Genomic DNA, 17,661 nt, shown 5'->3' on the forward strand with positions numbered 1-17,661 from the left:
ATATTTTCACTTTTTCTTAGATTTTGAAATAATTGTGATTGAAAAATTACGATTTTTTTTGTATTTAAATGTAATGATGACCTGAGCCATCATAAGTCACTGCGTATCTGACATGGGTAAATAAGTGAAGTTCAAACTTTGTAATGGTAAGTATAGAATAAGTGGATTCATAAGTAGGATTCCTTATTTACAAATTGAATAGTTTTGTAGTTAGAGCATAGAAAACCTGTTTGAAATACGGTTTTTAACATTATTAGAGGCTTCTAGACATGAAATAACACTTTTGCATTCATATTACCCAATATAGTAGACATAAAAGAAAATAAGCCATTTCAGACATAAATAAGAATTGTGCTTGTCCGGTGATAGGGGAGCTGAGTGGTGGAGGACAGGAAGTGATGCCAGGGATTCACAGTTTAGTTTTAGCTTGGCATGGGTTACGGTCGCAACAGTAGCCTGTGTTAGGGATTACTGTGCCTTTTGTGAGATAATTCAAACCTGCAAAAAAGCCTGTTGTTCTGGGGATCAAGTTGTGTGTCTTACCAAACATTACAGTAACACAGTACCACTACTGACACATAGTGACCAATGTAGAATATTTCATATCATCACAATGCATCATCTCAATGCCTTATATTTGTATTTTAGTTCATTTGTATGCTTAAAAAAAGCTTAATTTTGGCAGAAAATATGTAAAATGTACTTAAATATGCATATGTTTTGACTAATACTACAAGGTGATAGAGGTTTTTTTGGCGATTTCCTGAGCTTTCCATTTGGCCTAGTTGCAGATATTATAAATATTTTATTTAATTTTCCACTCCTTTTAAGCAGGTGACACAAGCTGTTAAATATGAAATGCGATTATTATTATTATTATTACCCCTTTCGTCTTCTTTGTTTGGACATTTTTAGCTTGCTCCCTGCGAACCCCACCCAAAAACCTCAACATTATGCCGCTGGAAATGACCAAAAGATGTGCTCACTGTGAAGAGTAATGACAAATGTAGACTGACACTTAATGCAATTTCTGATATACTGTATAAGCCAAATAAGACAAAAATAGGTGATTGGTGCACTGATAGCAGACATTACTCACTCTCTTTTTCTGTTAACACACACACAAACACACACACCCCAGCAGTATCATATTGTGAGGGTGTGATTGTGACTTGTGTGGGTGCTGAAATAGCCCCCCTAGATAAGAGCATATCTGTTGCTCTCAATGGCCACTACAATGGCAGCAGTGAGAGGCTCTAACCCAATAATGATACAGTGAAACACACACACACCTGTACACTCACACACACATTGATTGAAACCTGTGCTTTTGCCATCCTGAGAACACACAAACACGACTCTCTAATTAAGTTTTATCTATTTATAGTATTGAGCTGATTACGCTGGTTGAAATCCTGTTTGTTTGCCAGGGCTGCAGATGAAAGCCGAGAGCCGGTTACTCTCTGATGTAATCACCCACACATCACACTCTCGTATTATTCTATTAGGACCAACTGTGTTTCTTGTGTGTGTGTGTGTGTGTGTGTGTGTGTGTGTGTGTGTGTGTATGACAGTGAGAAGGGGTATATGGATATGAACGAGGGACACTGCATGAAAGTGGGTGTGTTGCATCTGAAAAGGAAAGAAATGAATGATTGAAAGCAGCAAAGTATGAATTGATGGTTGATTTATTTCTGCATAACAAATGCTGAAAAATAAAAGATTCATGCGTGTTTCTTTTACAGGAAATGTTTTCTGATGGAGTTATTCTTGCACCGACCCACCTTGTGACCCAGCGTTAAAGACAGTATATCACCCCCATAAACTACGACCACGTTTTTACAGAAGCCCCTCGAGGAGATTGGCCGGAAAACCTCTTTAAAGCTCAACAGAAAAAAGATACCTCATCTTTCTTACCAGTAATCTGACAGCCGTAAAGCTCAAACCGCAGTGCGATGCCATTCTTCCATGACTGAGGTCTGATTCGCACAAAGCGGGCCAGAACGGGCTGCGGGATCCGATTGAGAACCACTTCAGTGGCATCAGTATTTGCATGAAAGACCTACGGAGACAGAGACACAAACTCAGTTAGAATAACACATCTTGAATATCTTTAACAGGAATATTTAACAATATGCTTTTCTTTTTCAGTCTTAGAGGCGTGTCACAAGTCGAGATTAAAACATGGCAAGATTTCTCGTTCTGAAAAAAAAAACTTTCTCATGGGCACTAGTTCTGGGACTATGACAAATTAATGAATTACTCACACTTCAACATATTGCCATGTGCATGCATCCTTGTCTCCCGCCTACAAACAGGCAGGTAGAGGTTGACTCTGTGCATTGGTTTCAGCCCCTTGGCGCGTTTGTTCCATAGAACAACGGCATGAGCGGAACGAGCCCTTTTGTTAGTCGCACAGTCTCTTTGTCTCGGTGGGTGGAGGCGGGGCAGAAAAGTGTAATGTAGTAGAAACTAAATTAGTAGACTGCAATATATTGTCATTTTTTTTCATTGTACTTTTCTTAAAAGTAGTGTTAAAATCTTGTCTCGTCTTGTTCTTGTAGACCCAACCTCGTACAGCATACATGTATGAGTCGTTGGCACCAGCATCGTTCAAGCATGAATAGAGACACTAACAGACCTGCCTAATCCAGTCCAGTCCCCCTGCCTCTCATTTTTTAAATGTTTTGTTAATAGTAGTGACGTCATAATATTTGGTTGAGACAAATCTGCAGGTAAAGTTTGTGAAATCCACCTTTGTTTGCGTCATTCTTACTTACAGTGTGCAGAAACTAAAGTTAAACCTAAATGTAAAAAAATTATAGACATAAATAAGTCATCGGCATCGGACTTTTGAAGCATGAAGTATTGGTATTGGTGTCGACTAGAAAAACCCCCCACTGTGCATCCCTAGTAAATTGGATGAGGTTATCTAATAAATTAAATGCTATTTGTTTGTTTTTTTTTTACAGTAAGCATAATCGCTGATAAAGGGGAGTGTCATGTAAGGTCTCACCAAGGGTGCCACATGGGCCTGATATTTGATTGTTTTATGTTAAAATAACATTTAATTTCCTTAAAATTTAATTTCATTCACATTTAAATATTAGTTGATACTGTATATATTTTTTCAAATTAAGCACCTGTCATTACTCCAGCTCAACTAAGGACACCACACGACATGTTAGCACTACTTAACGTACACGGAATTTACCGCACTAAATTGAACCCACAAAGTTTATTTTATAACATTTACGACGGAAAACTCATGAATCATCTGCTTCTTGAGCAAATATCTGTCCAATGTTCTTATTTAACCTAAGTCAGTATGCAAACAACTGCAAGCAATCATTTCTTGCTGTAGCGAGCACGCATGCAGTTGAACAATAACCACTTGTTTATCAAACCCTTTCATATACAAAGGCATCGCACTGGAGAATGTGTTATTAGTGGGAGTAAAAATAAAGACTAGTTAATCATTGCAGCACATATTTATGGTTCACGGTGGTCTGTTCACCATGACAAGAGTTATAAATAAATCCTCTCGCCTGTGCACACAGAAACGAGGCAAAAAGAAATGTACTGTCCATAATGTTCCTTTTCACAAAGAGCAAAATGAGTGCAAAGGTTAACTTGAAAACTTACACTCAGACGCACCAGTCTGAGGCCACGGTGTGTGTGTCATAAATCAAGAGTGTAAATATGCGGGAAAGCTTCCTCTTCTCACGTCCTCTTGAGTTAAACACACACACACACACACACAGACGCACACACGCAAGCGCAAACACAATCTTTACTCCTTCACACACAGTGAGCAAAGAAAAAACACACACTGTCATCCAGCTTCAACTGTCTTATAAACACACTCCAGAGAACATACACTGTCTTTCCACTGCTGGTGCCCTCTGAGCCGACCCACCCTGTGCACACACGAATATTTCCTCTAAAACACACAAATGCAGATAAAAGATGCAAGCCAATATCATCAGAAGTGTTCTTTTTTTATTGAACACCATGACTTAATATTTGGGTCTCACTCTGTCCGTGTCATGTACATTTATGGCTGTCATGTGTGCTGGGCTCAGCTCAAGCAAACACAGCTGGGTTTCTCATTTTCATCTCTCTGCCTATTTCTGGCTTTGATTTTGACATCTTCTTCACGCTGTCTCCCTGTCACAATAACTTGCTCATCTCTACATAAAAAAATATACAGTTAATCCTTCGTTTATTACGGTTAATTGGTTCCATACCCAACTGTAATAAGTGATTTTCCGCAAAGTAGGATTCCTTATTTATAAATGCAATATTTTCATAGTTCGAGAAAACCTGTTTACAACCTTCTAAATACAGTCTTTAACATTATTAGCGCCCTGTAGACATGAAATGACACCCCTATACAGTCCCTCACGGGTCGAATATCGCTCCCTTGCTTTATGCGGTATTTCAAAAATGAATGAATGAATGATCGTGCTTTGTGGTTGACTATGTCCTGTTATTAGTAAATAAAATATTAAAAGACAAGTCATATGTAGCATTCTGGTTACTACTTGGCGTTAGTACTGTTACATTGATGAGACGTTACCAAAACATTAAACAGCATGATATATTAAATAATGTATTTTTCCAAAACCGTGATAGAGTGAATCCACGAAATTCAAAACGTGAAGTGGTGAGGGATCTACTGCTGTTTCACTACACGCTGCCTTTCTGTTGTGTGAGAGTGCAGTAAACCTCATTCAACAGAGCCAAAGGCCTTGCAATTACTTGCTTGGGTACTCATTTATAGACATTTGCCTTGTTTTGCTGTGTATTGATTCATCATTTCTTCCTGGTCCCAAACCATTAAACAACAGGACCCTTCAGGGGTAACAGTGTGAATTAAGAAGCTCTCTGAATTACAGAAGAGGGATCAAGGCACTGGGCCAACCGGGGATTGAACCCACGACCCAATGGGGGTACCATATGAAGGCATACTCAGTGAACTGGTGCCCTTTTAATAGCCTCAAAACTAATTTAATGATGGAAAAATGCCAAGAGGCCCCAAAAAGACATAATGGGATTGTATAAGCAAGCGTGTGTGTGTGTGTGTCACTGTGTCAAGGAATAATTATAAAGTCTCACTCTAAGGATTTTGGGCTGGTGGTGGCTTTCTGATTTCCCCCGGTGACCAATGACACATTTCCTCAGTATACACAAATACACACAGCGCTTTGTTCGGGGTCACCAAACGGAGCTGCAACTGTAGAGCCGCTTTGACTGTGACAAATGTTGTTTTACAACCACTAAGTAGACGCAAATCCCTTTAGTGGAAGGCTACTGTGCATATTTAACACTCCTGTGTGGCTTTAAGTTGAGCTGTTAATGCTTTTTTTTTTGCTTTATAAATAGGTAATAAACATTTTCAGGTTTCAATACTGCAACCTCTGTCCAGACCAAACACAGCTGAACACCTTCATAAATACTAACCTACTGAGATTAAGGAATGAATGGCAAAGAAGCCCTACTAGGTAATATTCTATAGAGATAAAGATGAGAATTGGTTTCTATGCCATGCCCTAACCCTCTACAAATTGATGTGGGAATTGTTTATGTGCATTTATGTATAACAGACAACTAGATGGCAATAAAAGTGTAAACAAACAACTATTTGCTTGTATTTACATGTATGATTTACACAGGGAATAACAATGTAAACTATGGGTACTGAACAATTTTAAAGACAACTTTAGATTAGGGTTGTGAACGGTAAACCGATGTGATACGCGAACAAAGCGAGAGCCTGGGCTGCCGGCGAAAGGATTGTCGCTCATGCTCCATAGCTTGCCATGACTGAATGGATTGGATGTAAATGGTAGCAGGCGCGCTAGCTTCGTAGCTAGTCACAGTGTAAGATTTTCAACATATCATGAAAAAAACTCTAAGCTTGGAACATCTTTGGATTTTAGAAAAAAGGCGCAAAACTTGAGCAGCCAGACCAACAGAGGCGAGAATGGGAACATTTTTGCTTTGTACCTCGTTTACTTTGAAATGTTGCACCTTTGAGTGTTGAAAACACTATGCTCAGTCTGAAATGTTGCACGCTTACTACTGTTATGACATTTGAGTACGGGATTGTTAGATCAATGTTTATTGTTCTAGTTTTGGTGGCTCCACTTCCATTTCTAGCAACACTTAGACATGGTAAAGCTTAAATGTTCCAAATGTAACAGGTATAAAAATCCATCCATTCGTTTATGCCGCTTATCCTAATTAGGTTGCGGGAGTATGCTGGAGCCTATCACAGCTGGCTCCGGGCGAGAGGCGGGGTACACTCTGGACTGGTCGCCAGCCAATCGCAGGGCACATATAGACAAACAATCATACACACTCACATTCATACCTATGGACAATTTAGACTCTCCAATTAACCTAACATGCATGATCTCCTGACTGTGTGGCCAACATGCTAACCACTCAGCCACCGTGTGGCAGGTATGAAACTATACATATAAAATATAGAATGTAAAATATTGATCCCATCAAACAAAAAGATGTTCATTCAGCAAGTCTTTTTTGGTTTGCGTCTAAACGTTAAATACATTTGACATGTTATTATGTTGACTTTATTTTTACCAGTTTTTTTTTACCACCCATGCCTTTTACACATTTTGAAATACTGTAAGAATGCCACTTTGATTTAATTGGCATCTTTATTTTATAATGTAAGACTAATGTATACATCAACAAACATTAACCGTAGAATCAAATCATGTCGTTTGTAAACTACATAGAATCCTATTGAATCGTTCCGTTTTGAAAATATATATCGTTTTTTAATCGTATCGTAACCTGTGTATGTACATTCGAATCGAATCGTCTATCATAAAGAGATTTTCATCCCTACTTTAGATCATTAAGATTATTTATGTATGACATTAGACTTGCATACATGCATTAGCACATTTGTTATATGTGTTTTTCTACAATATCTACAATATATTGGCTCTGCAAGTGAGAATCTGATGTGGGGAGTTGTCATGTAGTACATCCTGAGGTCTTAAACCTCTGAATTTACTGTTAACAATGTTGAAAAGGCTTGAGCAGCAATCAGCTAATGGACTGTGTGTGTGTTTGGTGCACGTTTGTTAAGGGTCTGGTGTTAAAAGACACAGCCGACTGACACCAGGATCACACACACATGCACACACACGCACGCCCACAGACACACACACACACACACATAAGCAAATATACTCACATACAACAGGGATGTGCCGTCAGGACCAGAAAAACACTATTAGAATCACTGACCTACATTTACAACCTAAATTCTAGTATTTGTTCCATGAAATTGTATTAATTTATTCCCAGCAGTCTATTATCTTAATTTTGTAGCGTGTCTCATGGCTGCACGGCTTCCAGTACGCGTTTGGGTATGTTTTTTTTTTTTTTTTTTGTCCAATTAGATTTTGGTTCTCTGTGTTGCCATGTCAATGTAATCTGACCGGGGCCTTCAGAATCAGGAGTGCTGACCCATGTCAATTAAACACCATTAGCAATGGTGCTGTTTCTTTAACCAATCACATTTCAAGGCAGTTAGCTGGCGCACAGTAACGTCAGCATTTTTCCATCCTGTGACGTCCACTCAAAGTTACCAGTGTGCTTGAATGCCTCATCACACGAACACAAAGTCAGCCCAGGAAAGAGACTGTCCATCACTTCCACTGGAAGTATTCCAGACCAGTGTCTACGAGTGATTGGTGAGAATGATCCACTTTATTTTATTTTTTAATGTTTTTGTCATGTTATTAGATAAATATTGATTCTGAACTCCAAATTATGTAGTGTAGAGGTTTGGAGTTGTTTCGAGACAATGTATTAGAAAGTAAAAGGTTAACTGGATTTCTCGCTTTCGCAATAACGGTATTCATCCCCAATTCTGTAATGCCACTCATTGTTGCATTGCGTTTTTGTATATTATCGATGGTTGTATAATAGTGGCCCCGCAGCCCCACTGACATACACTTTATTTACAGTATATTACATGCACCTCTTAGGAAGTGTGTAACTGATTAAAGGTCAGTGATATGCAGAGCACATGGTTTTATTTTTCAACTGCTGAATCACAACGGTGCATTGTGCATCTTCCTTTAAATTAGTCATCAACTAACCTGGGCTGCTAGATCTTAAAGATGGATGCAATGCATGCTCACCTAACTAAAAACCAGGTGTGTGTGTCCATACTGGTCGTGCTGTCAGCCCTCGGGTCCTCCGTCAGCCCGCGAGGACCCGTGCAGACACACTAAATTATTCAAATGTCTGTGATGTGCGTCTTTTGTGAGTATGTGTGTGGACAGAGTTATAAAATAGTAAAACATCCTCCATCTCCTCTCATCTCATCTCATCACACACGCACACACCCACACACACACACTTTGGGACAGTTAATTTCTACTAAACTATGTGTGTGTTTGTGTTCAGTCCAAATGTTTTATAAAGGAAATGATACATGACTCGCTGAGAATTTCCCCATTTGTCCTTTTCCTCTCCATTTCCTCGCACTGCTTCTTCATTTATCACATCTCTTCTGACCTCAGCCTCCCTCTTGACTTCTCCAGCCTCCTCTTACTCTCGCTCATTCTTTTATTTTCTTTCACGTCCTTGCAGGCTGCGTTGCAGAGGCCAGCGGATCTATCTAGAGACATCTGTGCTGGCAACACCCTCGTCTGCTTTTCTCATTATTCCTCTGGTGCTCCCTGGCGCCATTCATCCTTGCATACATCCTCATTTTGCTCCAAAATTCCCCCCTTATGTGCAATTCTTTCCAACTCATTCACTTGTTCCCAGGAAACGTTTATCCTCCAGTTACCGACTTACTCCACAGGTTCTGTCCACTGCCTGATATTTTGCTTGTGTCACTCCTAATTTATAAAAGTTCTTGCAAGTCATGGTGTTTGCCATATGTCCCATCTGGCTCGTATTAGGCCGTGAATGACATTATCAAATGCATTACCCATCACACAAATCGTTATTGCGTGTGACAGTTGCACCCCCTCCATTTGGGCTCACTCCCAGGTGTTAAAAAAATTGAAAACATGCCTTTGTTTTCCATCTTTATTCTTACACTTGTAATACACAGTTGCAATTGAGGTAAGTGCTTCTCGACAAGGGCAGAAACAGCTAATGGCCATTACATGTTGACCTTCTTTAATGTTGTTCATAAAACAATAATAACGACAATTCCGTGAGATTAATGGGCAGTCGTTTATTCGAGCAGTATAAACTTTCCTATTGTCTATTAGCAGAGTTAAGGTAATGGAAAAGCTTAGAGGTGGGATGGATAAAGTGCATGTAGATGTGAGGAGCGTGCATGACTGGACAAGAAGGGTCTGATTTAGAGAGAACTCCAGAAGGGGTGAGTGAATGAAAATGTCAGGTGAAAAGACAGATACTGCATGTGGCAATTTCATTAAGAAGTTGATTTTTTTTTTTTTACATTATCGCACCATGTGGAGCACAGTTGATTTTTAAAGGCTCGGTGTCCCTGTGACGTTTAACGATTCAGTCTGGAAAATCAAGGCGTGTTTTCTGGACTTTGTCATTAGTTTTTCAACTGTTTTACTGACATATGTGGATGTTTACAGATGGCGCTAAATTTTAAACTTTGCACATGTTCAAAATTTCCGCCTGTCACCTTTGGTGGTTCTCATTTGTTACTGTGGCGCGGTTCTGGTGCCGTTTTCACTGTTACTTGTGTGGAATCACAATTTTTATCTTTGTCGGGCAGGCGGATAGCTCGTCCACTTCCAGCCATGGAACTCACTATTATTGGCAACAATAGGATAAGAAATGTATGTTTTCACAGCCATGACATGTTACGTACTCACATATTTCATGTAGGCAGCCCATTGTTTGTTATGATCCCTCTCCTGCAGAGTTACTTGCGCAGGACCTCAAAGTGTAATAGTACTCCAAAATAATAGTATTTCAAGACAATAATGATCCAAATAATAGTACAGTGGAACCTCGGTTAGTGTAAGCCCCGGTTAGTGTATTTTTCGTTTTACGGAAAAAATATACCGTATGCCAAAATTTTGCCAGTTTGCGTATAATATGGCGCACATCTTGTTGTGTTATTCATGCATTACATGAGTCTGACTGCGTTCTTAATGTATTTTTATCACAAAACGTCAGTTAGCAGCCTATGAGCATGGTAACAAAATGGAAACAGGAACCGGAATTCATTGTCCCCCAGCTCTGTCGCCCAGAAATGACCTCACAGTGGTACACTCTGTAGTTCTTTACTAACTAACACAGTTATGGCACGAGTCTCTGTTTTTCTTATTGATGACGATTGCAAAATAAGTGCCAGCACAGAAGGTGAGAAACACTACTGAATAAAAAAAATAAGTCATAGCAAAACTCTGTTCTCCTCCCTCACTGCCCGTCATTGCTGTCTTTGTCAAACAAGTCTTCACTGAAGGTAAACGTTATGTTAAATATTCACTTATACCTTTTATTCATCTTTTATGTGTATTTACATACATTTTGAATTGTTTTCTGCATGTAAAACTATGCAGTTGTCTCTCATTTGTCACGGCTAATTGGCTCCAGATCTGACCGCGATAAGTGAATTTCCACAAAGTAGGATTCAATATTAATAAATTGAATATTTTAATAGTTAGAGCATAAAAAAAACTTGTTTATGATTTTCTAAACACAATTTTTACCATTATTATAGCCACGTAGACATGAAATAACACCCCTATAGTCACCTTTACGCTCCTATTATTTTTTGTTTGCCTGTAAGGCAAGGGCTACGGGATCACTGCTGGGACATAAGAGACGGCCGCCGCTTTAAGCATAGCATGCAACCGAGTTAAATAGTTAGCCTCCAATTTGTTTATTCTAAACTTAAGAAAGGGTTTCAAATGGAGTGGGGAAGCCAAAGTAAGAAACCAAATACCACTTCCACACAAAATAGGAGTGAACTTTTTTTCACTGTTATGTGATGACTGACTCCATGCTGTGTGAAGGTAATGTAATCAAAGGTATATGTCTCATTGATTAACATTACTGACACCTAGAGACCAGAATACTACATATAACTTCACTTTCATTATTTCTGACTAATAATAGACCGTAGTCAACCATGAAACAGATCATATTTTAATTCATAAATTTTTGAAAAACTGTGATGGCGTTAGGGAGCGATATTCGAACCGTGATTTAGCGAGGGATGACTGTCATTGTAAAACTATACAACTATAGTGTTTTGTGTTGACATTTATGGGTGCCTGGAACGGATTAATTGGGTTTACATTTTTCTTATGGAAAAACAGATTGAGTTATAGTACGTTTCGGTTTGAGTTACTCAGGTGTTCGATGTTTCTGAGATGTATCTGGGCATTACTCATAATGTTCTATTAACCGCCCATGGCTGAAAAATTTGCCAGAGTATGACACCTGATGTAAATATTTAGGTGGAGGCAGACGGAATCTTGAAAATGAAAAGTGTGGCACAGAGCTTTCAAGCATGTAGTGAAAAACACTTCTTTTCTCATCTGTCATTCATATAACGGTACTTTTTTTACTAAATGCTTCCATCTGAGCCCTCAGTAATAGGATCCAGACTTTGTGTTTTATGCACCTAACCAAGAAAGAACATCTTTTCTTGACCTGCTGTTTAGTGATTTATACATCGTTGCAGCATAAGGCATTCAGGCTTCTGCTGACTTGCCATGCGAGCTATGTCAGCTGAGATGAGACATTGGCTGCCAGATGCTGACACCGTCGTTTCATCAATAGATGAATTGCCACTAGGTTCTCTGACTCTTTGTATCAGAAGCTTTGTCCTAAATTATTGCTTCACATTTTATGACTTCATCGATAGTACCGCAGCATTAAAACCACTGGGAACAGTAAAATACAACACAAATGCTTGCCGTCATGTAAGCCCCTCCCCTCAAAAGACTTAACACAGGAAAAACATGTACACATGCATGCACGGCCCATCTGTGTCTCTGTCAGCATTCAGCTGTGAAACAGCTTTCCAGGGTTATAGTGGAATCAAGCAGGATTACGGGTGCTGGTACCAACCTCAAAACATCATCATTTACATTCTTTCCATTTACGTAGAGGAAGATGTTGAGTCATTCGCGTGTACTTCATCTATAAAAAATTCCATCTACGTAGACATGCTTTTTAGTTTTCCCCATTTCCTTCTCTTTTTCTGTTCGTTTTTATCTATTAATCAGTTCTCTGGCATCTACAAACCTTCTGGGATCTGCAACCCACAAAAGAATTCTTTTCACTGCTTCTCTCGTTCTGAGACATTTTTCCCTGGATGATTCCATGAGCGAGTGGCCTTCCTCCTGAAGGGTTTACGGCATAAAGCTAGACATGGTGTTAGACCGCAGGACAAAATGTGTTGACCGCTAGCAGGGGAGGAACGTCAGTGATGGTTAAAACAGCCACAACCACGGGACCACTGCAGGAATGTTTTCCTATTTAACTGTGGCGGCAGTGTTTTAAGACCACTTGTGCCATCTGCTTGTGTTCTACACAGCATCCCTAGACTCTAATGCAATTCTGATGCTTTAACACCTTGAAGAGAAGCAGCTAAGAAGACTGTTCACTTAGGCTGACAATAATCAGAACTTTAACAACGAAGTAACAGTAAGCAGATGTGATGGGAAAAGCAGACTGCGCAGTGTGGTTGCATGCAATGATGTAAGGTATTCATTACGAGTTTGGGACGCATGTGAGATCGTAAAACCCCTAAATTAAGCTAAATGACTGATGGTGGCTTTAATTGCAGACACAGGTTGGACTTTTTGGATTGTGGTCAAGTTGTTACTGAATATTCCATCTCATATTTCTGTCAGCCATTAGCGTGCGCACCCACATAGCCTTTGCGTCACCAAAGAGCATCCATACTATTTCAAGTTGACTTTTTTCCGGACCCTCCTGTGGAGGGATTATGTGAGTGTGGGTGGTCTCTGACCCTACCTTATGATTCTTGCCATGTCTGTAGACCATCCAGTCCTCTCCATTTGTGCTGACTTCCAGCTTGAAAGTAGTCACATAGTATGACTTCTGTGTCTCCTTGGAAATGGCACCCTGCATGGCAATGCCTGTAATCACCTTCAGCGTGTAGAGATCCACCTGTTGTCAGAAAAAGGGACATGGGCTATTTTAATTTTTTTTTAAAGTGCACACACATACAAAACTCTTCATATACTACAAAATAATTTTTTCTTACGTAGAGCCAAAATAATTTTTACAACGTGATGAACGCTGATTTTCTTTCAGCTGTTAATAGCAGAAATAATCACAACAACCTTAAGTTAATTGAGATTTTCAATGTTAAATCCAAATCTGAAATGATCCACCCATCCATTCATCCATCCATCCATCCATCTTCTACCACTCATCCGAGGTCGGATCGCAATGCCAGCAGCCTAAGCAGGGAAGCCCAGACTTCCCTCTCCCTGGCCACTTTGTCCAGCTCCTCCCGGCAGATCCCAAGGTGTTCCCAGTCCAGTTGAGAGACATAGTCTCTCCAACATGTCCTGGGTCTTCCCCGAGGCCTCCAACTGGTCAGATGACCCGTGAGTCAGTGAAACTTGAGTCTTCGTCAATCCGTGAGCAAGTGTAACTTGAGTCTTCGTCAACCTGTGTGTCAGTGAAACCTGAGTCTTCGTCGAGCAGCCGCACATCAGTGAAACTCAAGTCCTTGTCAAGCACCCGTCAGTCAGTGAATCTCGAGACTCTGTCAATGGAACTTGAATCTTTCTCGAGCAGTTGTGCAGTTACACAATTAGGTTTTCTTTTTTAATTTAGCTAGTGATAGCAGGGGTGAGTAAGTGAATGAGTTCACGAAGACCAGTATGTGTGAGTCCCGATTCAGTTAAAAAACTTGCGAGTTTTGAAGAAATTGTTCATGACTTTCACATCTCTAGTGTGTATCAGATCCAGGGGAAACTTGGTTTGACAGTAGAGCTTATGATCTTGTCTACACATACAACAAATACTGTAAAACTCATTATAAAACCAGCATACATAATGGAATCTGACAGGAAGTTGCACCCATACAAACAGACCAACCAAAGTTGGTCTCATAAAAAGTAGTGAGATGAAGTTAACATAAAAAAGTCATTCGTCTTAATTTGTGCTAATCTATATTTAATCTAATTGAAATTCAGGTCCTAGACCCTGAATACTTAATCTGCCAAAGTGTCCTCACAATTAATGTCTTCAAGTGTTGGACTGCCTGAAGTCAGACATAAACATGCAAATGTAGACATCAACTAATCAGCATCCATCTCTCACCTTCACCACCACCTCATCTCCTTGTCGCCCTTTCTCCCTCATCCACTTCCCCCATCTCTCCTTTGGCAGATCAATAGTGAAGACCGGGGGCTCATTTTAATTTCCTGCCATACAATAGCTATAATCACCTCTCCAGCGTGATTGTGCATGCGGTGCTGCAAGTCGGCCCCGCTGTTAGCTATGTGGTATTTTCACGTTAACTGCAAATTCAACAGTGTCATCTCTTTGTGTCTGAACCTTTTATATATCAGGAAGACCTCATAGTTGAGTCCAGTTACAGATATTTTCAAAAACACACATTTCCCCCAGTCTGGTGTAAAAAAAAAGCTCCATCCACTATGGAGTTTTAAAAAATTGTCTGTCCATATCGTGAAAGACCTGATGACTGAAAATACTTGAGATTTTCAGTGAATGTGTGGTGTCCCCTTTCTAAGTATTCAACTAATGTGATCGTTCTTATGTCATTTCCAGCAAGACTGCATATTTTCCCTTTGAATCTGCCTCATTGAATGCATCAATTAACGTCCAATCAGGTTTGTACTATATCAGCACTGTTTTCTGTGGCTAAGTCTTGTCACACTTATCGTATTTTGTTTAAAAAATAAAACTATTCAAAATGCAGTAATTGCATTTGTCAACTTTCATAGATTGCTACATTGCTAAAATGGCATTTTATTTGGGAGAAACAAAAACAGTGTTTACGATTTGTAAGGACTCAAAAATTTCAAGCCCATGACTTCTGACATGACTCGACCTGTCTTGTCTTGACTTGACAACTGACTTGGACTTGCACGTCTTTACTTGAGACTTGACTCAAAATTTCTCCCACCTTAGATTCTAACACATAGGTTCATCAATGTAGTGAGATATGCGCTGCACAAAGACACGTGCATTATCTTTAAAACCAGCAGTCGCTTACATGTAGCCCGAGAAATATCATGAATGTTTTTTAAATCGCCTGCGAGCGTTATAAGGTGCACATACTTGCGTCTACCACTGCACAAAATGAAGTCAATAACTTCATGTTTTGTTGTTAAATTAAATTTGAAAACATGAGATAATGTCACACAATTCTTTTAACACAAAAGCTGAGTTTTACACTACTATACATGCAAAAGTATTTTTCCTTGTCCAGTATTTTTGTCAATGGGCCCTTCAACCTGCACATATGCGCACAATCCAGTATTTCAAAGACTGATTCTCACCATCTCACCATCTTTATAAAGGCAGAATACAACATTTGCACTGGATCTCATTTTCATTTCCATGTCTATATAAGTGAAATACAAAGATTTCTCCACATGTTGCATTGAAAGAAGACACAAGCCTACTCTTGCAGTCAGCGATGAGGATGAATACAAGACTGCAGAACTCAATCAGAACGTGTGATGTCCATATTATGTATGTGAGTGCTGAGCAGCCCACCGGGGTACAATACCCTGCACCGGGGAAGGTAAAATGCTGCATTTGTTACCTGTCAGGAAGACAGGTGTTTTAGACTACTTCCAGCACACAAACACGCACACACACTTGCTCACTTAGGGCCAGACAAAGATCCACCTAGACACCTAATCGATAGTCCTGAGCTGAGGAGAGGAACACATAAGAGGGGTGAGAAGAGGTGAGACATGGAAAGGGAAGAGAAAGAGGTAAAGACCAAATAGGAGCTAGAGCAGAGAGATAGAGAGGGATGCTAAGTGAAGCTTCCTTGGAAATACTCTTCATCAATCACACAACTGTTGGAATAACGCAGCCACCGGCACTCACATCATCAATCTGCACCGAGCCTCATTGGACCACACTGGAATAGCAATAAACAGCAAGAGAACAGAACAGAATGGAATACAATATACACACCTAAAGGTCAGACTGAAACTGAAACCTATGAAAACTGAAACAATTTTTCCCATAGGGAATAATTCATTTCTATGGTATTGTACTGTAACAGATGCAAACTTCGTACTTACTGCCAGTTTTTTGTTTAATTCAATAATGTTTCTCAATTTCTTTGTCAAAATTCTGGCACTTGCTAATTTCTTTGCCATCATGGTGGCTTATTTTGCAGCCATGATTTAAAAAAGCAACAAAACAAAACACAGAACACTTAGAAATACATAGTGTGCTTGAACACCTCATCAGCCCAGGGTGCACAGTGCTTAAAAGCAAACTGCACCTTTTTTGGAATTTTGCTCGTCACCCACAATCCTTATGTGAGACATATGTCTTTCTCTATTCGGTGCGTTCTGAAGATATAGAAACAGCTAAAAAGAGGCAGCTAATTAAGGCATGTGATGGGACACACCTATTCCGCCTATAAAGCCCGCTGTTAAAACACCTCCAAAGACCTACAACGTTTTATCATTTTATATCCATGCTGTAACCATGTAGTAACAGGCACATTAATGATAAAACATAATACTTTTAGTATTTTGCTGTACTTCGGTCGTTTTAAGCATGATCGGAACTTCCTTCTTGGGCACATTGATTTCACAAAGCAACATAGAAAAGAACGCCTACACCTACCGTTAACTACTCAAAAACAAAAACACAGTAGCGGTGGCAACAGCTTTAATATGTAGTGTTACCTTTCAGTAGTGGCCTGACGCGTTCTGAGCATGGTGCTATGAGCAAGTGTGTGGTGAAGCTAGTAGCTACGTCAATAAAATAGTTCTTGGGCGTAACAATAATAATAAGAAGAAGAAGAAGAAGAAGAAGAAAAATGTCGCTGTAGCTTGGTTAATATGCAGGTCACATTATGTAAATGCCGTATTTTTGGTGTTTTTTGGAGTTTTTTTGAGAATACTTTATAGGTGGAATAGTTGCATCCTATTAGGCGCATTCTTAGCTGCTGTTTTTAGATCTTTTTAGATCTTTTTAGAATGCACAAAAGAGAAAGACGTTTGTTCATGTCTCACATATGGCTTGTGGATGATGAGCGACATGTAAAAAAAACGAGGTTCCACTGTAATAGAATAGATCGCAATGTGAAACTACAGGTTACATGTGTTAGCTGGCTTGAGCTGCATGCACAAACACACTCACACGTGCACACACTTTCCGAGACACCACGCAAGGTGCAAGATTCAAGAATTGGAGAGGCATGATGGCATTTATGACAGCTGCTTGTCAAGACAGGAGCTGGTTGTCACTGCCACACACACAACATACACAACAACACGCACTTACACACACTGCGAGGTGTTAACACAAGGAAACAGCTGAGGGTCTCAGTGGAACGCAGCACCCTCACCACAACACCAGAGGTGAACAGCGGAGACAGAAAGACAACACGAGAGAGGCCGCCTGCAGTAACACTTGACCCAAACCATTCCAGTCCATGAAAGATTC

The 17,661-nt window shown here is 39.8% G+C and overlaps 1 protein-coding gene across 2 annotated transcripts in view; it reads right to left on the reverse strand.

Annotated features, from left to right (window-relative positions):
• The window catches only part of nrp2b (neuropilin 2b), a 123,502-nt gene that overhangs the window by 51,718 nt on the left and 54,123 nt on the right, over positions 1-17,661 (reverse strand). For both annotated transcript variants that reach the window (XM_054786938.1, XM_054786939.1), the window contains exons 7-8: positions 12,991-13,146; positions 1,918-2,062 (exon numbers count right to left, since the gene is read on the reverse strand). In XM_054786938.1, the coding sequence (XP_054642913.1) occupies positions 1,918-2,062; positions 12,991-13,146 (301 nt within the window). The remainder of the gene's footprint in view (positions 1-1,917; positions 2,063-12,990; positions 13,147-17,661) is intronic.

This window comes from Dunckerocampus dactyliophorus, chromosome 9 (assembly GCF_027744805.1).
Source record: "Dunckerocampus dactyliophorus isolate RoL2022-P2 chromosome 9, RoL_Ddac_1.1, whole genome shotgun sequence".
Taxonomy (NCBI): Eukaryota; Metazoa; Chordata; class Actinopteri; order Syngnathiformes; family Syngnathidae; genus Dunckerocampus; species Dunckerocampus dactyliophorus.